This window comes from Pituophis catenifer, unplaced genomic scaffold (assembly GCF_029215685.1).
Source record: "Pituophis catenifer annectens isolate HBS135680 unplaced genomic scaffold, rPitCat1.0.hap2 SCAF_11, whole genome shotgun sequence".
Classification (NCBI taxonomy): Eukaryota; Metazoa; Chordata; class Lepidosauria; order Squamata; family Colubridae; genus Pituophis; species Pituophis catenifer.
In genome coordinates this window covers 17,069,167-17,089,303 of record NW_027256891.1, presented here as the reverse complement: position 1 = coordinate 17,089,303, position 20,137 = coordinate 17,069,167, and the positions used below count along the sequence as shown (strand labels likewise).

The window sequence follows — 20,137 nt, the reverse complement described above, 5'->3', positions numbered from 1 at the left end:
TTCAGAGTGAGTGACAGCCGGCTGGACCAATCGCAGCACCCACCTGAGCCGGGAGGCGGTGCGGAGGCGCGGCTGGGCCAATAAGCAGCGACTCCTCTCAACCCCCCCCTCCATCTCCTCAGAACCGCGCCGCGACAGAAAAAGCAGGAAGGCCTCGGCCGGAGCCGGCCTCGGTCTCAGCCCCGGCAACGCCAGGCGGCAGGTGAGAGAGAGAGCCACGCCGGTCCGGGGTAGGAAGCCGAGGAGAGGCGACGCTCCCGTCTCTGGCCTTGCAACGGTGGGTGGTGGGGTCGGTGCAGAGACCCTTCTCAGACCCCCTCCGGCCTCGCTGTCTCGGCCGCCCGGGGGTGTGGCTGCCCGGCCGCACGTGGGTGCGGCGCCCGACAGGCCTCCCTTGGCCAGACAACTCCCCTCCCCGTCCCCCCCGCCCCCTCGGGGACCTCTTTCCGCCGTGCACGTGGGAATGCCCAGACACGTGTCGAGGTCGGGTTGGGTTTGTCACTGGCGGGGTTGAGATTTGGGGGTCGTCAGGATCCTGGCGGTTCGCATGAAAACGTGGCTGGGTGGGCTTGGCTGTTATTGTGGGGGGTGGGTGGCCCTGCCTTTGTCTGCCGGGGACGCTTGTGGGAACGTGGGGCGGGTGGGGGGGGGTGGAGAAGAGAGGGAGGCCGGGACTCGCGTGGCTGCTGTGGGGGGTGGGTGGGTGGAGGAGGGGTGGTTGGGGGCATCCCTGCAGAAAGAGAGGCAACCTTTTTTTGAGGAAGAGACGTCGCTCGATCCCTCCATCGGGAAAGAAAGAAAGAAGCGGACGCCAAGGAAAGAAGGAAAGAAGGCTTGAACGAGTTCCCCGTGTTTATGCCACGCCTGGCAGCAATGGCTTTTGCGAGGAAGGAAGGAAGGAGGCCGGCGTGGATGGACGCGCGTGGATCGAGACCCTTCCTTCCCTGCCTCCCCCAAAGCCAAGCAAACAAAAGAACCCCTCCTCGCTCTTCCTGCTGTTGAAATTTTTTTAAAAAAATACCATTATCTATCTATCTATCTATCTATCTATCTATCTATCTATCTATCTATCTATCTATCTATCTATCAGATAGATAGATAGATAGATAGATAGATAGATAAGAGCAGAGAGATCCTTGAATCCTGCCTTTGGGAGAATTTCAGAAAGAGTTCTTTAGTTCTAAATAAGCTCTGCTGATTTTTTCTCCAAGGAGCTCGGGATGATATGTGGTTATTCCCATTCCTTTTATTCTTGCAAAAACATAGAAGGTGGATTAGACAAAAAACTTTTCTTCCTTCCTTCCTTTCTGTCTCTCTATCTCTATCTTTCTATCTCTATCTCTATCCCTCCATCCTATCTATCTATATCTATCTATCCATCCATCCATCCATCCATCCAATCTATCCATCCATCCTATCTATCCATGCTATCTATTTATCAATCTATATCCATCCTATCTATCCATCCATCCTATCTATATCTATCCTAATCTATCAATCTCGTCTCATCTAGAGTCCGTATTTATTTTGCTTTTTTCATCTTAACCGGTGGAGTATTTTTCTCTCTCCATGCTCTTTGTTAAAACTCCTTTCCTTGAAGGGTTGCTGAAAGGAGCCTTTAAAAAAAAAAAGGTGGATCTTGTGCGCTTGTTTTTGAGCAGAGCCAAGTTATTTCGAGCCTCGATTCTGAATTTGAGTGGGTCTGTTGACGGCTTCTTCGTCAAGCCCATCCCCAGCTTTTATTTGTTCAGGATCCTGGTTGGGGAGCCGGGAGGCTGTGGGTGGTGGAGACATTGGAAAACCAAAGCTGGAAGAAAAGAAGGGTTTGGGGTTTTTTTTTGGTAAATGCTTTATTCTCATTGTCGATCTGTGTGGCCTTAAAGCAAGTAGGCGAAAAGGTGGGGCAGAAAGAGACAGGAGGGGAGTTGATTATTAACCACTCTGGAACCGGATTCAGTAGGGAAGCGTTGGGTAACTTTGGACTGAAGTACTAAGGCCAGCATGTGAATGTCTGGGTTTGGTCCAAAGGCTTTGTGCTAGACTCAAATTACTCTGTGTGATGCTTTGTGATGAGTGCCTGGAAATCCATGCAGCATTTTGTGGTTACAATTGGAATGTAAGTGATGAAATATTATTTTGACTGGATCGGGCTTTACTCCCTGTAGCACAGACTGACATGTCAAGGAGGAGAAAAACAAACCTCGCATAAAACGCTACTGTGGTTCCTACTGTGGCTCTCTGTTCATCCTCTGAGTCAGAGGAAAGGTTTGTCAGGAATGCAGTGAGGTCCAAGTGAGTTTGGATTGTTTTAAACTAGTCTCGTTTGCCAGAGGGAGTCATGATCGATTACCCAATACTGGATCGGGCAGGTTTCTTTGATATCAAGAATGACAGCACGTACTCTCTTTCTTTGTCAGGCACTTGTCTTGCTTGATGAAATTGTACAGTGACTAAAGCTTAAATGTAGGATGTGGGTGTGCCAGAAAGGATTTGCTTCCAGTAATAACAGCTTGGACCAATTTCCTAATCTTAAGTGCCTCCTGAGGAGTTGCCTTGACCTTTCCTTATTGCTTACTTTTCCAGGGGCTGAGGCTGGATTGCTGAGGATGGTGTGTGCTTCCCGGTGGCCGGAGTGGAGACAGGCCATTACCGAGTTACCCCACCTTCGGTGAAGGTGCAGCCATGTCTGTGTTGATAGCAAGAAAGAAAGTGACGCGGAAATGGGAGAAGCTGCCAGGAAGGAATACGTTCTGTTGCGACGGGCGTATTATGATGGCCCGTCAGAAAGGCATCTTCTATTTGACACTCTTCCTCATTGTGGGGACGTGCGCTCTCTTCTTTGCTTTTGAGTAAGTTCATCATCATCATTGGCCTGCTTGCTTGCATGTTTTATTCACCAGACTGGAATTCATTAACAGCCCACATTCTTAGAGATCTAAGGGCTGCTTGAGCAAGGTCCCTAATGTTGTCTGGGACGCTGCCCATGCTCTTCACGACCTGTTTTCCTTGTTACCTTCTGGGAGGAGACTTTGTGGTATCCGAAGGAGAACATCTAGATTCAGTCACATTTTTATTCCATAGAGCATCAACCTTGTGAACTCTCAAGTTTCTCTTTCCACTATTTATTCAAAACGGACAGTGATTAACATATATATATATATGTGAGTGTATATATGGATGTAGGTATATATATTTAGCATATATATATAAATATGTGCGTGTGAGAGAGTTAAAAAAAAACACAAACCTCTAAAAAATGAGGCCATGAACAAGTAAAAAGCAGATTTATTGTTGAGATAGAGATATAGATATATAGATATATAGATATATATCATAAGCTTTTGCAAAAGTGTGTGTGATGTATGCGTATGGGTAGATATGTACTTTCTTGTGAGAGCAGGCAACAATTTCATTTTTAATGTGTGCCAGTGTGTTCACAGTAAAAAGTGACAAGATTATCTTACAGTTGCTCTAGAACAGGATTGTCAAACTCCCGGCCCACGGGCCGGATACGTCATGCGCTTGCCACGCCCGCATCCGGTTTAGCGAATGGGGGAAAATCCCAATATGTCACGTGACGCTGCCGTGACAACGTGAGTTTGACACCCCTGCTTTAGCATGCTACGGCCCATTTGGCTTCTTGTGGAGGTGGATATGCTTTTTCTGTCTTGATTGCTTTGGATGAAAGCAACAAAGTTGTCTCTGTTTTGTTTTGTTTTTTCCTTCCCACACCAGTACATTCTTTCAAAAGTTGGTCAGAGCAGAACATACTAACAATCTCCGTTATTTATTTATTTTTTAAAGAAAGGTTTTGCTAAATGATGTCAAGAATTTCTGTTTTGAAAGGTGCTTTCATTCTTGCGGTTTCTTATTTGAAAGAGATAAATCAAATGAAGGAATTTAATCCGGTAATGTTTAATGCCTTGTAAAAAGTGAAAAGAAAATTCTTGGATCCTTTCCTGGTATGGAATACCGTGTCAGATTTCAAAGATATTTGAATAGTAGAGATTGTGTGCATTTGCCTTGTTAAGAGAGAATGTGGTTTCTATTGTGGATTGGGGAGGATTTGTTGCTGACTGGAATGCCCTCTTTCCCAGAATATGATTCACCTTTGGGAGAATATTCTGATAGGAATGGCTTACAGTATGAATTTAGGAAATGGCATAATAAAAAGATGTTGTCTTCTGCCAATAATGTTTGTAGCATAATTTGCAGGAACCTTTTTGGAACTGTTTAGTTGTGAGGCCATTACGCTAATGTGAGTTTATCTGAAATTTATGCACTTCTCAGATTCATAACTTGGTCAGTTGGTCAAAGGAAGACTCATTTCTGGAAAAGGATGTGGTTTAATGCATATTATATAAAAATTAGCATGTGCAGAGGACAGTTTTTTGCAGACAAAGAAGAATTCTAGTTCTGTTATACTGGTAGACTGCTGTCTTCATTGGCTTGTAATTACTTCTTTGGAACTAAATCTATTATAAAGGAATGTGGACACCAGAGGAAACTGGCATATATGGCACCATCCCCCATATCTTCACCCTTTGGAGCTACAGTATCTAATGGGTACCTTTTCTCATATTTTCCGTTAAAGCTTGGAGCATATCTGAAATCTACAGCTGCAGTTGTGGTTAGTAGAAACAGGTCTTTCAGTAGTATCTTCTCCCACAGCCTCTTGTTTTGGAGCAGTTGTTTAGAGCTCTACCAAAAGAATTTGTTTTTTTTTTTTTTAAAAGGTGTACATGCTTTTTAAAAAAGATTCACTTCTAGTATTTATTTTTACCATACCTATTTTCACCTGTTGCTTTGGACTAATCATTTTTGATTTGTTCATTTTTAACATTTATATAGATACAGACTTTGCTGCCAGATCTCCTGGCATTTTGTAATAAGATAGCTTGTTGAACATGAAGAGGACTTATGGAAGCATAGCATCCTTTATGGTCCTCTGGGTGCTTTGTGTGTATATCCAAGGCCAATCTTATATATCTTGATTCTGGCATTGTCTACCTCCATTTCCTGTAGTGACACTGCATCACTCTTACCAATCTTGGCTACCTCCATTTGTAATGGATTCCTTAGGGTTTTATGACTGTTGCGTTCATGAAGATAATAGAGTGATGGATCAGTCTTGTTACACAAATGATTATATGTTGGCACTCATGTCTTTCAACTTACTTTGATGAGCATTCAAGCATTTGCTGGCGAGAGGGGGGCAGACTGGTCTGAGTCTGCTTCTCTCATCCTTGAAAATTAAATGGCATTTGGGCACTTACTTTAATTTCTCTTGTTAACTTAGACTTTAGAATAGAATAGAGCTGAAAGGGACCTTGGACATCTTCTAGTCCAGCCCCCTGTTCAAGCAGGAGAACCTATACCATCTCAGACAAGCGACTGTCTAGTCTCTTCTGATGGAGCGCCCAGTGATGGAGCGCCCACAATTTCTGAAGGCAAGTTGTTCCACTAGTTAATTGTCCTCACTGTTAGGAAGTTTCTCCTTAATTCCAGGTTGCTTTTCTCCTTGTTTAGTTTTCAACCATTATTTCTTGTCCTGCCTTCTGGTGCTTTGGAGAATAATTTGACCCCTCTTTTTGTGGCAGCCTCTCAAATTCTGAAATACTGCTATCATATCACCCCTAATTCTTCTTTTCTTTAGATTAGCCAGCCACAAAGCGTGCAGCCGTTCTTCATATGGTTTAGTCTCCAGGCCTTTGATCATCTTAGTTGCTCTTCTCTGAACTTTTTCCAAAATCTCAACATCTTTTAAGTAGTATGGTGACCAAAATTGGTTGCGGTATTCCAGGTGTAGTCTTACTTTGCTCAGAATTTTTCCTTGTTTACCCCCGCGATGGGATGACTGTGTCCAAAAAGATCTGGGGGTCCTTTTGGAGACTCCTGCTTGGATCAAAGCTGGGAATTACAGCCAGGAAGGTCATAATCAGGAACTGATGATGCATGAGTTGTGACCTCCTTTGGATCAGGAGATTAGTAACTCATGGCCTTGTCATTTTGCGTTTGGATTATTGCAATTTACTCTTTATGGAACTGTCCTTGAAGGTAATTTGGAAACACTTTAATTGTATGCCTACTAATGTGTCAACACCAATTTTGTGGGAGGTGTGCTCGTTATCAGAAGCCTCTTCGGTGCAACTCAAGGTGCTTGATGATCATTTACCAAAGCCCCATATGGCTCAGGTTGCTGCTATTTTGGGTAGCATCTGACCCAAAGTACAGTCTGCCCACCCAGTTCCCAAAGATAGGAAGATGTTATGGGTGAGGGAGGATCATGAGGGCAGATTAATGATATGGGGGAGGAAGTAGGGAACCAGGCCTTCACATTGTAGCTCCTTCACTTTGAAATAGTCTCTGTACTGTAGGATGGAGGATGCCTCCGTTCCTGTTTTTATTTGGGAAAGCAGCCAAAACTGCTTTTTCCATGGGCCTTTTGGGGTAGAAGGCAACACTCAATTTACGGAAGAAGTGTTCTGTAGCTTAAGTGCTATGTGATGAGTTGTGATTGATTGATTTTACTATTTTGTCTTTTATGATAGTCTATACGTTTTTATCTTGGGAGTTGAAGGGATATCTTAATAAAACAAATACTGTTGTATTAATTAAACAATGTTAACTGGAAAACAGAATCCTGCCTTGGAGAATATTTCAGAAACAGTTCTTCAGTTCTGAATAAGCAATGCTGATTTTTCAGCAAGGAACTCAGGATGATATGTGGTTCTCCTCATTCCTTTTATTCTTGCAAAATCATGGAAGACAGATTAGACAAAAAAGAGCTGTTCATACCTGAGCCACCTTCAGATGCCCGGTTCGAGAAGTGTGGCATTATGCATGGAAACTGAATCTGTAGTCTCTGTACCAGTTTTCTGATATTAGTCCCTGTACCGTATTGGTATTTTCCTGGAGTAATATCTTTAGAAACTGCTCTCCCACCTTGGGTGAAGAATATCAAATATCAGAACTGCTCTAGTATTGTATCGTAAGCTGTTCCCAGGTTAGAGAATGTGGCAAAACGGAGAATGTATAGAACTGTTCCATAAATTATATTTATGGAATATAAATATTTAATATCGTTCACTGAGAAATGTAGGAGAAATATTACCCTAGTCTGCACTTTGGCATGAATCAGCAATAATACAAAGTGGGAAGTATAGTAACCAGAGGTCTTGTCCAGCACTTTATATGTAGCTGCCTGATTGATGATACAAAATATTAGAAATAAATAGCTATACCTGATATGCGAAAGGTTATGCTTGAAAACTGGGAAGACGTGTCTTAAGCATTAAAAGACAATAGAGAAGATTGCTGTTGGTGAACTTTTAGAAAGGTTAATTCAATCATATCAACTTAATCAATTTCGATGAAAATAAAAGTTGGAAAACTTCATGTTATTAGTTCAATGTGAATCTTCAATGTGTTCTCCCCTCTTCAGGTTTACAAGAAGAAATTAGCCAGGTTAAAGCACCTGTGATGCTGGGGAAGTGTTTCTAAATAAAGAAAGAGAATTTTGAATTTTTTAATAGTTTTGCTTGTATTTGTTGACGTTTCCATAAGATCCTGGCATTCTCCTCTTTAAGCAGAAATGAGAACAGAGTGAGAAAGGACATGGTGAAGGATATCATTGAGGACTATTGTATAAGTTCAGAGCGAAAGTACATAGCAACTCAATGTTGATTTTGTTATGCATGTTTAGCCTGTGAGACAAGGTTAATTGGCTGATTGTGTCACTTCCAAACAAAACACTCACTTTGCTTCTGATTCACATGGAACTTTGAAAGAAAGAACCAGAACGTTCCGCATTTGAACCTTGCTTCCAGAAGTTGTAGAAAGCTATAGGAGGATTATTTTAAGAAATCACTGATTCATTTAGGCTATTATTTAAGCGGTTGGATCTAGCAATATTTTTGACTTTCGGAGTTGGTTCAATTTTTGTTTTGTTTTTTTAAAAAAGATGTTATCAAAATGATTGTGTTGTGAATAAGTTTAAGTCACATGAACTGATTTCCATGAATGCTTAAATGTTGTTTACGTTTCAATATACTTCCTGCCTGCACTTTTAGATCAACCAGATTAAAAATGTTGGCATGGAACACTATTCTTGATGATGTGCCTTTTCTCCAAGGGGCAGGGCTGCCAATTTGATATAAAAATGTCTGTTTTCCTTGGGGTGCAGATGTTTTTATTGTGTCATGTATGTGTTTATGACGGAATACCCAAAATAGGAGAGAGAGATGGGGAGGATGATCCATTTGGAATCCCTCTAAACTGGGCTACTGTGCAGTTAAAATATATAAAACTAGACAACCTGTTGCTCATTGCCGTTGTTTCAATGAATATTCATTTGAGATACACATGGTTGAAAACGTTTTGCCCCTGTTGTGCATCGTTTCATCCAGTTAAAGGTTAGAGCCATGAAAGTTTTAGTAGTACATAAGCTAATCCACGAGCCAGCAATTCTTGCTCTCGTTATTCCTCTTATTCTCCTCTCTCAATATTTAAAGTGCCGGACCTTTTAACTCATTAAGTCTGATTGTTTTGGTTGAAATATGAGATCAACTGCCTAGACGAGCACAATTTCTGTGTGAGCTTTTCCTCAATTATCATCTTTTTTTTTTTTAATCATTTGCAAAACAGGCACATGATTGTTCAAAACCAACTCCCTAAAAACAAGTGCCAACCTAAGAGTGTCAATAAATGCCACAGGAGGAGGAAGCCGGAAATCAGTGCTGGTCCTTATACAGATGTGATTTGGTTCTAAGCTTGCACTGGAAGCTGCTGAGATATTTCCAAGAGCTTTCAGCAAATGTGGGATTGACGTCCCAGAGGTGACGTCCCAGAGGTCCCAAAGGTGCTTTTTCAGAAGGCAACTTTCTTGTTTTTTCTTTTGAAGATGTTTCACTTCTCATCCAAGAAGCTTCTTCACCTGTGGCAGGATAGTTGGGGAAAAAGGAATGATTTATATTCCTTGCAGACAGCTTGTCCTTTGCATATTTTAGAGGGTTCTTGAAGCACTTGGAGGTTTATCTGTGTCCTCAGGGTCACCTGAGTGATGTCCTGGTTCCTGTAGTCTGCATTCCTACTCCCACACCATTCGAAGGGCATCCATCCCAAAGCTAAAAAGTCTATAGAGATTCTCAAGCAATTGGGCTTTCTTGTTTTTTCTTCTTTGAAGACGTTTAGCTTCTCATCCAAGAAGCTTCTTCAGCTCTGACAGGATAGTGGGGAATGGAAGGATTTATATTCCTTGCAGACAGCTGGTCATGTGCAACCTTTTAGATGAGAAGTGAAACGTCTTCAAAGGAAAAAAAAGAAAGTCCAGTTACCTCCTGAAAAAGCACCTTTGGGACAACCATGATCTGGATGACTGAGAATCTCTACAGACTGTGGGATTGATGAGTATTGTTTTTAGAAAAGGGGTTCTTGAAATACAAACTGCTCCAACAAGTCCCTTCTTTGGCCTCCAGTGAAAGGGTGGAAATCCACAGTGTTGAGACTCTTGCCTGGAGCCCTTTTTAGAACCTTTATAAGTCTTCACAGGAACTGACTGTCTTTGCGTGTCATTTCAGTGACCTGAATTTTTTCCTATTCCAGGTGCCGCTACCTTGCTATCCACCTCTCCCCAGCTATCCCCGTCTTTGCAGTCATTCTCTTTTTGTTTGCAATGGCAACCCTGTTGCGGACAAGCTTCAGTGACCCTGGGGTCATTCCACGGGCCCTACCTGATGAGGCAGCTTTCATTGAAATGGAAATAGGTATGTGGGGAGGCAATTGGCGAAACCAGCCAGCCAGAGGATGTAGACTACTTCTCCTGGCAAGATGGGCAAAGGTCAGGCAGCCAACAGTCTGCTTTCATTTCAGAGGCAACCAATGGAACGGTGCCTCCCGGCCAGCGGCCACCTCCACGCATTAAGAACTTCCAGATCAATAACCAGATCGTGAAGCTGAAGTATTGCTATACCTGCAAGATCTTCCGTCCACCCCGAGCCTCACATTGCAGTATTTGCGACAACTGTGTGGGTGAGTGACAAGAGGCTGGGCTCCAAATCCCTTCAGGGCTCTGTTCGGGGCCGAGAATGTGCACTTAAGTACCTTCTTAAAAAAGAAAAAAAAAAGAGAGCCAGCAGTGGCTCAGTGGCTAAGACATTGAGCTTGTCGATCGAAAGGTCAGCAGTTCAGCGGTTCGAATCCCTAGCGCCACGTAACGGGGTGAGCGCCCGTTGTTTGTCCCAGCTTCTGCCAACCTAGCAGTTTGAAAGCAGGTAAAAAATGCAAGTAGAAAAATAGGGACCAACTTTGGTGGTGGGAAGGTAACAGTATTCCGTGCGCCTTTGGTGTTGAGTCATGCTGGTCACATGACCACCGAGACATCTTCGGACAGCGCTGGCTCTTCGGCTTTGAAACAGAGATGAGCACTGCCCCCTAGAGTTAGGAACGACTAGCACATATATACGAGGGGAACCTTTACCTTCTCCCGATGGCCCATGAGCTGCTCTGCAGAATTTAAGACATTCTAGTAAGGCAGTAAGTGGTCCCTTTTGCTACTGATTGAAGGGAAAAAGAAATTGAAGACCTGACAACTCCGCCTACCCGGATGCAGGATGTCTACAGCCAGCCTTCAAACCTCTCTTTAAGTGTAAATTCTAGACTTTCAAGTGAAACGAAAGCAGGAGTTTGGGGGTTAGTCATTTCGATGCCACGCAAGCCACCACACAAGTCTACATCTGCGGTGATTTGCAACTTCCCTATAATAAGAGGGTGAGAATACCTGAAAGCATCAGAGCTCACATTCTGCTACTGTTTTTCAGGTTCAGATAGTGGGCCTTGTCCCCCCACCATTCCTCCCAGTGCTGCTGGTTCCCTCTGCCTTCCCCAAAGAGTCCAATGTAAGGTTTACTTTACCCTGTTTCCCCAAAAATAAGACATCCCCTGCTAATAAGCCCAATTGGGCTTTTGAGCACATGCGCTAAAATAAGCCTCCCCCCTCTTCCCGAAAATAAGCCCTCCCTGAAAATATTTAAACGCAGAGCTGGAAATCAGGTAAGACGGCAAAAGGAGCTCCATCTTGTTCCACACGCCCCAAACTAATAAGACCTCCCCAAAAATCAGGCCAAGCGCTTATTTCAGGGTTCAAAAAAATATAAGACAGGGTCTTATTTTCGTGGAAACACGGTCCCATATGCACAAAAATTTGGCAAGCCCCTTTCCTGTAGGTTGCCGGTCTTTGACACTATCACAGAGGTTTGCTTCTTTAAAACAAAGCAAAGTTTTGAAGGCAGAAGTTGCCCACTTGACAATCCTCCCACCTCAAAGACGAGGGCATGAATCCATTCCATAGTTAGCCAGAAGGATTTGCAGCGTGGGCTTGGTATGAGAGTGAAACTTTACAACATGCTGGCTGAAATTTCTCTTCTGCAGCGAAGAGAAAAGCAGCAAAAACCTCTCTCTCTCTCTCTCTCTCTTTTTTTTTTTACAGAGCGTTTCGATCATCATTGTCCCTGGGTAGGAAACTGTGTGGGAAAGAGGAACTACCGTTATTTCTACCTCTTCATCCTTTCCTTGTCACTCCTCACCATCTACATCTTCTCCTTCAACATTGTTTACGTCGCCCTGAGTGAGTAGGGCTTATAGTCAGGGGAGGAAAAAATTGGACCAAAAGCTTTGCACAGGCATCTTGGAAAGGAAGGAAGGAAGGGGGGGGGGGAATGGCCTTCGCTCTTGATGTGGTTAATAATTGCCGATTAAAAACATTGTGTTTTTCCTTCCATGCAGAATCCCTGAAGATCGGCTTTTTGAGTACGCTGAAAGAAACTCCAGGGACATATCTTTTCTGCTGATTGATTGATAGTTGTTTTTAATTTGGCCGGAGAGAAATAGGAGAGAAATCATTCTGCCCTGCTCTCCAGTGTGTGTGTGCGTGTGTGTGTGCGTGTGTGTGTGTGTGTGTGAGGGGGGGAAATGGGGTTGGATAGCGTTGGGAGAAGTTAATGATTCTGTAAGGAGCTTGTGTTCCTTAACTGATCTTTCCACGGCTCTGGAGGTTTTGATCTGCTTTTTCACTCTTTGGTCTGTGGTGGGCCTAACTGGATTCCACACGTTCCTGGTAGCCTTGAATCAGACAACGAACGAAGATGTAAGTACTTCCAAAGACACATCTGTAAATTCTCTCTCCCTCTTTTTCTCTCCCTCTCTTCCCCTTCTCTCCCTCTCCCTCTCTCTCTTCTCTCTCTTTCCCTCTCTCTCTCCTCTCTCCCTCTCTCTCTCCTCTCTCTTTCTCCCCTTTTTTCTCTCCCTCTTCCCCCTCTCTCTCCTCTCTTTCTCTCCCTCTCTCCCCTTTTTTCCTCTCCCCTCTCTCCCTCTCCTTCTGTCTCCCTCTCTCTCTCTCCCTCTCCCTCCCTCCCTCTCTCTCTCTCTCACATTCTCTGTGAGAATGTTCTTTTTCGGAAACATTGGTTAGAGCTATTATCATAGAAGTCTGGCCTTGCTCTAGACAGGCGTGACTAAGTTTCTTGAAAGAATACCCATTCTCCCTTAAATGGATTGGAACCACTGGATTTCCTTCCAAAGAACACAATAAGCTTTCTTCCAAACATGTCAATTTTTTTTTTAAAAAAATTAAGTCTTCATTTATCGAAGTAAAGACTTAAATGCATTTCCATCTTCCGTCCCTTTGCTACAATTTCTAGTGTTTCTTCAAATCCTCAGGCAGAATAGAGCCCACCTATTCAACCGGGCAGTTGTTTCTTCTCATTTGCAAGCAGTAAAGAGCCTTTGACTGATGCATCAGACTTGGGGGGAGTAAACCTCTTCTGTGGATGAGGAAGGCATCTCATTAGGACAAAGTAATTAGAAAAACAGCAGGAGCCAAGAGTTCCAGGAGAGATCTGTTGGAAGAAGCCAGAGTAACTTTGAAAGATGCTTTTTCATTTAGGATCTGGGTGTACATCATCATCATGTAGATCAATGCTAACCTTGGTTCTGGATTTTTAGAGGCTGCTCTTCTTGTTCTTTCAGATTAAAGGTTCCTGGACAGGGAAGAACCGTGTACAGAATCCCTACAGCCATGGTAACATAGTGAAGAACTGCTGCGAAGTTCTGTGTGGTCCTTTGCCTCCCAGGTGATGGCTCAATCCGTATCTCGATGTTGTTTCCCTTGTGTATGAAACGGTGCAGCAGCATTTGTGGTGGAGAGGGAATTGATGGAAGGGGCTCTTCCTGCAGATCTGAGATGGAATTTAGCTATTGAGTCCTTGGCACTCTCTGAGTCACGATGTCTCATAACCCGAACTAGGTAACATTCATCAATGATCATTCATCGATCAGTGGATTAGCACTGATGATGTGACCTATAGTAATGGCCAAAATTGTGGTAACCTTTTGGGAAAAGTGTATTTTTCTAAAACTAGCTAATAACACCACTTTTTGGGGGGGAGTAGTACCATAAAATTATATATCAATGGAAAGATAATTTAATCAAGAATGTAATGCAATAACTTTTATGAAGGATTTGCTATTAGAATAGTAGTTACTGTATAAAGAAGAAAAGTGAAACAGAGAAAAAATTATACAAAAATTATCACCATGTCAGTTAATACTTAGTTGGGTAACTTTTAGCATGAATGACGGCCTTACAACGTCTTCCCATGGAGTGAAGCAAGTCTTTGAGTTCTGCAGCTGTTCTAATGTGAAACCAAGATTGAATGATGGCTTCTATTGAATGATGGGTTTTATTGCTGGGTCGCTTCTGACTAACAAGTTTCTTTAGTCGGCTCTATAGATTTTCAATTGGGTTAAGGTCTGGGCTATTCCCAGGCCATTCCAGCAGTGGAATAGGATTATCTTGAAACTCCAAAAAAAAAAGTGGTGTTATTAGCCATCAAACCTCAAAAATACACTTTCCCCGAAAGGTTTCCACGATTTAAGCCACTACTGTAGTTTGGGTCATGAAACGTCTGCAAGAAAACCATCAAGCTCAGAGAGCAACAAGAACCCCACAATCATCGTCCTCTTCCTTCTCCCCCTCCCCCTTCCCCCCTCCCTCCCAGCACCGATGATGTAACCTAGTTTGGGTCATGAAACGTCTGCAAGAAAACCACCAAGCTCAGAGAGCACCAAGGACCCCACAGTTCAAGCCTGATCTACACATATTCTCCTTTATTGATAATTTAGCTATTCTCATCTCTTTAAACATTTTTTTCCCCTCAAAAGTCTTATTTTCCCTGCTCATCCGCTTCTGCTTTATAGCGTGCTGGATAGACGGGGCATCTTGCTTCAAGAGAGTGCTATCTCAGGGAGCGGAGCTGGGCCTGAGCCCAGAACGCAAGGAGAGAAGAGAAGCGCAAAGGAATGCAGTGCCCAGGAAGCTGGTGGTGCCCCCGAGGGCGGCAGTGCCTTCCCAGAGCAAAGCCTGGTAAGTGTGGAAAGCACTTAGGATGATTAAAAATTATCATATTTTTCGGAGTATAAGACACACTTTTTTCCCTCCTAAAAGAGGCTAAAAATTTGGGTGCGTCTTATACTCTGAATGTAACCCTGCCCACCCGTCGGCCTCCACCCTTTGGCCTCCGTGCGTCTTCTTCCTGACTGCAGAGATTGCCATCGACAATGGCTTGTGTTTTTGAGCTACGCGCGTCATGTTTTCAGCCTCCAAAGACTCCGTTTGAGAGCCGTTCAAGGCTGCGGGGATCGCCAAAGCCCATCGCCGCTGATCATCGCCCGAAAACACAACACATTTGGAGGCTGAAAACAAGACGCGCGATGCCCAAAATGGCTACCCGGAACAGTTGCTGCCTTCTCTTACCCCTTCCGCGCTTCGTCTGCTTTAATCACTGGAGCTCCCTCCGACGATCAGCTGTGCTTTTGAAGCTGTTTTTCAGCCCCAGCGTGCAGGAAGCAATCTTCTGTGCTTTGCCTGCTTTTCTAATTGCTGCTCCCTCCAACGATCAGCTGTGCTTTAGAAGCGGCTTTTTAGCCCCAACCAGCCCCAACCTCAAAACCAGCGCACGAACTAATGTGCTGAAGCTGACCAGGCTAAGGACTAGCCAGATGAATACCTGGTTGGCAGAATTTTTTTCCCCTATTTTCATCCCCAAAAACTAAGATGCGTCTTATACTCCGAAAAATACGGTACCTGCTCCCAGCCTTGGCACCAACACTGTTTTCTAGTATCCCATAGGGAAGTTGCTGGGTGGATGGATTTCCAGAAAGGATTTCTATAATGGGCAAGACACTAAGCCACATCCTTAACGTGTCTCCAAATGTCCGTAAGATTGACAGTTTTGCTTTCAAGGAGTTGTTTGCAGGACTCTGCTGTGAATTGTCCTCCTCCCTTCTTTTCTTCCTCCGCAGCTCCCTGGGCCAACAGACAAGGTGCCCCAGGAAGCCACCAAGCCACCTGTCGCTGCTGCTACCACTGCTGCTGCTGCAGAAGAAGCAGAATCATCAACTGTTCAGACACTCGATCCTGCGCAGATGACACCTTAGCCTCCGAGATGGACCCGAGAGTGCTTTTCCTTGGCTGCCTCTTGTGAAGCTGCAGCGTGAGCAAGGACGGGAACAGCTGGCTGGACAGCATGTTGTTCCTTAGGCGGTTTTGTTCGCCAGCGGTCGTGAACGGTGCCCACAAACTTGACAGTTGCCAATGCTCCCTTTTTGTCACAGAGGCCGGGCACTCGTCGCTGCAGCTTGACGGAACTCTTCCTCTGTCGGCAGTCTCTAAGCCCAATTAAGGGAGTGCCTCTCTGGCCCCAGCCCTGGAACATGGAATGTGCTGGGAAGAAGACGGAACCTGGTGATTCTGATCTGTGCCATCTTTTTCCTCTGTGACTGCAGTATTGTGTGTTTGACTGGTCCCGTTTGCCAATGGAGTCGGGCTGGATCCATGGAAGCTAGCGCCTGCCAAGTTCAGAAATCGTAGCCTTCCTTTAAACGTTCCTGACAAACCGTGCCAATTGGCAGCTCGAAGTCCCAAATAGTCCTAAATTACACCCTGCCAGGGGACCCTCGTGGTCCTTTTGTCTCCCCTCCTCCCCCACCCCGACGTCTGTTCAGGTATTGGAATCTGTGGTGCAGTATCAACCTTCCCTTTTCCTCCCTCCCTTTTCCCCGCCTCCCTTTTTCGATTAGAAGCGGTTCTGATCTCCTTCCATATCCTGGAAAAGGGAGAACCTTCCTTCTCACTAGCAGTTACCGAAGGGCTGCTGGGGAAATGGGATCACAAGGGCAGCGTGTAAATGCTCTGGAAGCAGAAGAGCCGGTGTTGTTGTGGGTAGAAAGTTTTATTGCTGTACAGATAAAGACGAGGTGGGCTCTCAGTCTGTGACTTCCGTACAGCCCATAATGTCTGTGCTCGAAGCTCTTTTGATCCGGTGCTGGAAGCTGCTTTGGGAAATACCTGACTTAAATTATGACTTGAGTCCAGATCCCTTGTGTGTTATTCGGTCCTCTCTTGTCTCTCTGAATGTGCACTGAGAATCCATATGTCGGGAAAGCCATCTGTACTCTGAATTTGGATGGTGTTCTGACCTATGCTTCCTGAGAAAGTATACAGCACAAACTTAGTCCTGGCAAACCTCTTTAATTCATATGGCTGTGAATTATTGTCATTCCCAGTCCGAAAGGCTTCTCAAGCAGTCTTGCAGGGGAATGTTTATAAACACCCACCTTATCTCCCTTGGAATGCTGCCAGAGAACTAATTGCCACACGCAGGGCAAGGCCAAATTTAGCACAGAGTCAAACAGAACTTTTCCACAGCTTTTACTGACCAGATGAACTAAATGCTTCCTGCAAAAGCTCACGTCCCGTTCGCTTCTCCTTTATGTCTTATGGGAGGGGCCAATCATTTCCAAGCCTTACTCCCAAGTCGACCCTGTTTTCTTAATTGTTCTTGTCTCCTGGCAGATCTGCGCATGCGCACACTGGGAACAGGCTCCCACTGTTCTTCTGCCTCGTTGATGTCAGATTCTGGAGACTCCGGAGGCAGCAAAGAACTACCAGATGGCTTGGCTCCCTCTCTGCCTCCGACGCAGAGCTCTCGTCCGAGCCTTCCCCAGACCCCAGGACTGGCCCACATTCCTCCCCAACCTCCTCATTGTCTGAATCTGCTGCCAGCTCTGCTGGCCGCTGGCGGGCCACAATAGATGGGGTGGGCAGGGGGAACCACGACAGATCGTCTCTGCCCATAGAATCATATTGCAAAGCTATACTACCCTATACGCTTCTGGGGTGATTGTGCCAGTTGGACAGGAAAACGGGGATAAATACGTTTTGAAAGCTTATGTATCTCTTAGGCCCGTGATGGCAAACCTATGGCATGCGTGCCACAGGTGGCACATAGAGCCATATCTGTGGGCACACGAGCGTTGCCCTAGCTCAGCTCCAGCGTGCATGTGCATGGCGGCCAGTTAATTTTCAGGCCTTCTGGGCCCATTGGAAGTCGGGAAACGGGCTGTTTCTGGCCTCCGGGGGGTGGGGAAGACTGTTTCCACCCTCCCCGGGCTCCTAGAAAGCCTCTGGAGCCTGGGGAGGGTGAAAAATGGGCCTACAAGGCCATTGTGTGCCAAAAGGAGGGATCACGGGGGGGGGGGGGTTGCGTGTGCATGCACGGGAGGTAGGGCACATTGAATTATGGGTGTGGGCACACACACACGCGACCTCCCCGCGGTCCCCCCACTTGGCATGTGATGGCAAAAAGATTAGCCATCACTGTCTTAGGCGATGGAAAAATAATGTTCGGTGGAGAGAGAAAGCTGGCTAAGAATCCTTTCCCCCGGGGTTTATCTTCATTCTACAAAAAGAATGTTTGGGGGAATGAATTGAAAAAGGAATGCCTGATCTCTCGAGTACGATACAGGTAGCCCTCGTGTTACGACCACAATCGATCCCAAAATTTACGTCGCTCAGTGAAACATGCGTTTAAGTTTGAGTTTGCCCCATTTTATGACTTTTCTTGCCGCAGCTGTCAAGCGGATCCTTGCCTTTGTTAAGTGAGTAACACGGGTTGTTAAGTGAATCCGGCTTCCCCGTTGACTCTGCTGGGTCAGAAAAGTTTGCAAAAGCTGATCACATGACCCCAGGCGGGACCCGGACCCCGTCATAAGTATGAACCACTTGCTCAAGCATCTGAATTTTGGTCATGATCATGGGGATGCTGCGTAGATCGCAAGTGTGAAAAACGGTCATAAAGTCACTTTTTTCCCCCAGTGTCGTCGTAACTTTGAACGGTCGCTAACTGAACTGTTGTAAGTCCAGGACTACCTGTAGCTACCCTCTCTAGAGCGGGAAATGAAGAATGGCCCGAATCTTTGAAACCTACTTCCCAGGAATACCTGCAGAGATTCTCCGTCATCCAGGTCTCGATTGTCCCAAAGGGGCTTTTCAAAAGCTAACTGGACTTCCTTATTTATTTATTTTTTAATTTATTTTTTAACGTGGGATTTGTTTTATCAATGGTTCGATAATAAAGGTAGAAATTAGAAGTTGGAAGAATACTATTACGTCCAAGTAAAGAATATTATTACTACTATTATTACTGGACTTTCTTATTATTCTTTGAAGACGTTTCACTTCTCATCCAGGAAACTTCTCGGGAAGAACCCGTGTGTAGGTGCCGGCGAGGCGCCCCTTGACATGAGTGACATCGAGTTGGCCATGCCCACCCAGTCACATGACCACCTAGCCACGCCCACCCAGCCCGTCATTAGGCAGATCATATTAGCGGTCCGCGGGATTTTAAATGATGAATTTAGTGGTCCCTGAGGTCCGAAAGGTTGATGACCCTGCTCTAAAAGGACGCAAACGACCAGCTGTCTGCAAGGAATATCAATCCTTCCATTCCCCGCCATCCTGTCAAGAGTTGGAGAAGCTTCTTGGATGAGAAGCGAAACGTCTTCAAGGAAAAACAAAGGAAGTCCAGTTGCCTTTTCAAAAAGCTCCTTTGGGATAGTTCCCAGGAAGTAACCTGATTCAGATGTGTAGAGAATCCCGGGGAAAAAAACCCCGTATTCGTATCTCAAAAAATGGTTGGGGAGAGAATGGCAGCGCTGAAATCTCTCGCATTCCTGCGTCACCTTGGGACGGACGGACGATCATTGCATCACAGAGCTGTCGGCATTGGAGATTGATAAGGCTCCTGCCGTATTTTGGAATAATTCACCGTCTGCCCTCCCCACCTGACACTTATTTCTCATGACAGAAATACTGTAGAAGCCGTTTCCATAACGGCGGCTATGATTGGCAGGAGAGGTACTGCATCCCAGTGTAACATGGTAGCCTGCGTGGAAAGACGACACAACTCTTCTTTTTTTTCCCCCAGTGTGTCTGCCCGTCCTTGCGTCAAAAGCAGAAAAGGCTGCTGGTGTTTCTCCCCTTTGCTGTTGAAAGAAATCACCTGCTCTTTTAAAGATACCGTTTTTTTCATGTTCCGTGACACATTATTCCAGGCTGATGCTAGCTACCTAGTATGCCCACCGCTGGTTTCAGTGAAGGTTTTGGAGTGTGGGTGTGTTAAGTTTTGTTGGTGTGACCTTGGCCTCAAGACGGCCACCGCTGTTCACCTCTGCAGCTAGGCCTGGCTGCTCCTGCTTCTGTGCAAGATTCAGAATTTCCCGTAATTGCTTCTTTTTGTACAGTGCACCCATTTTCGATATAACCCAATGAAGCTGTGCTAAGCAGACCAGCTCTGAGTGCAGAGCAGAAAACCAGGCAACGAATAGCTCCTCTCTTTTGCCTGGCAGTTTTCAAGATCAGGCCTGCTTCACTGCACGTTCGCTGTTCTGCAAAACCTGTCTTTTGAGATCTTTGACCCTTTTCGGATGAAGCCTTGAGGGAATAAGCTACCTAGTTGTGCTTCATAATAGAGTCCTGGGCTTATTGTGTTCTTTCTTTCTTTCTTTCTTTCTTTCTTTCTTTCTTTCTTTCTTTCTTTCTTTCTTTCTTTCTTTCTTTCTTTTTCTTTCTTTCTTTCTTTCTTTCTTTTCTTTCCCCCCTCTTTCTCCCTCCTTCCTTCCTTTCCCTCCCTTTCTTTTCTTTCTCCCTCTTTTATTTTCTTTCTTTTCTCCTTCCCTCCCTTTCTCTCTCTTTCTTTTCTCCCTCCCTCCTTTCTTTTTCTTTTCTCCCTCCTCCTTCCCT

The 20,137-nt window shown here is 45.0% G+C and overlaps 1 protein-coding gene across 1 annotated transcript; it reads left to right on the top strand.

Annotated features, from left to right (window-relative positions):
• The first annotated feature begins 126 nt into the window (after positions 1 to 126).
• ZDHHC9 (zinc finger DHHC-type palmitoyltransferase 9) lies at positions 127 to 16,428 on the top strand. Its single transcript, XM_070952181.1, has 10 exons — positions 127 to 202; positions 2,584 to 2,849; positions 9,604 to 9,764; positions 9,871 to 10,029; positions 11,486 to 11,623; positions 11,782 to 11,830; positions 12,040 to 12,142; positions 13,024 to 13,127; positions 14,254 to 14,419; positions 15,358 to 16,428. Exons 2-10 carry the CDS (start codon positions 2,683 to 2,685, stop codon positions 15,490 to 15,492), a joined length of 1,182 nt encoding a protein of 393 aa, XP_070808282.1. The 5' UTR covers positions 127 to 202; positions 2,584 to 2,682; the 3' UTR covers positions 15,493 to 16,428.
• Positions 16,429 to 20,137: the final 3,709 nt, after the last annotated feature.

Bases quoted from the DNA above. Each gene is read 5' to 3' on its own strand.
- ZDHHC9 (XM_070952181.1), top strand. From the start codon at position 2,683: ATGTCTGTGTTGATAGCAAGAAAGAAAGTGACGCGGAAATGGGAGAAG. The intron at 11,624-11,781 runs GTGAGTAGGGCT...CCTTCCATGCAG, and splicing joins CATTGTTTACGTCGCCCTGA to AATCCCTGAAGATCGGCTTT. The intron at 13,128-14,253 runs GTGATGGCTCAA...TCTGCTTTATAG, and splicing joins TGTGGTCCTTTGCCTCCCAG to CGTGCTGGATAGACGGGGCA.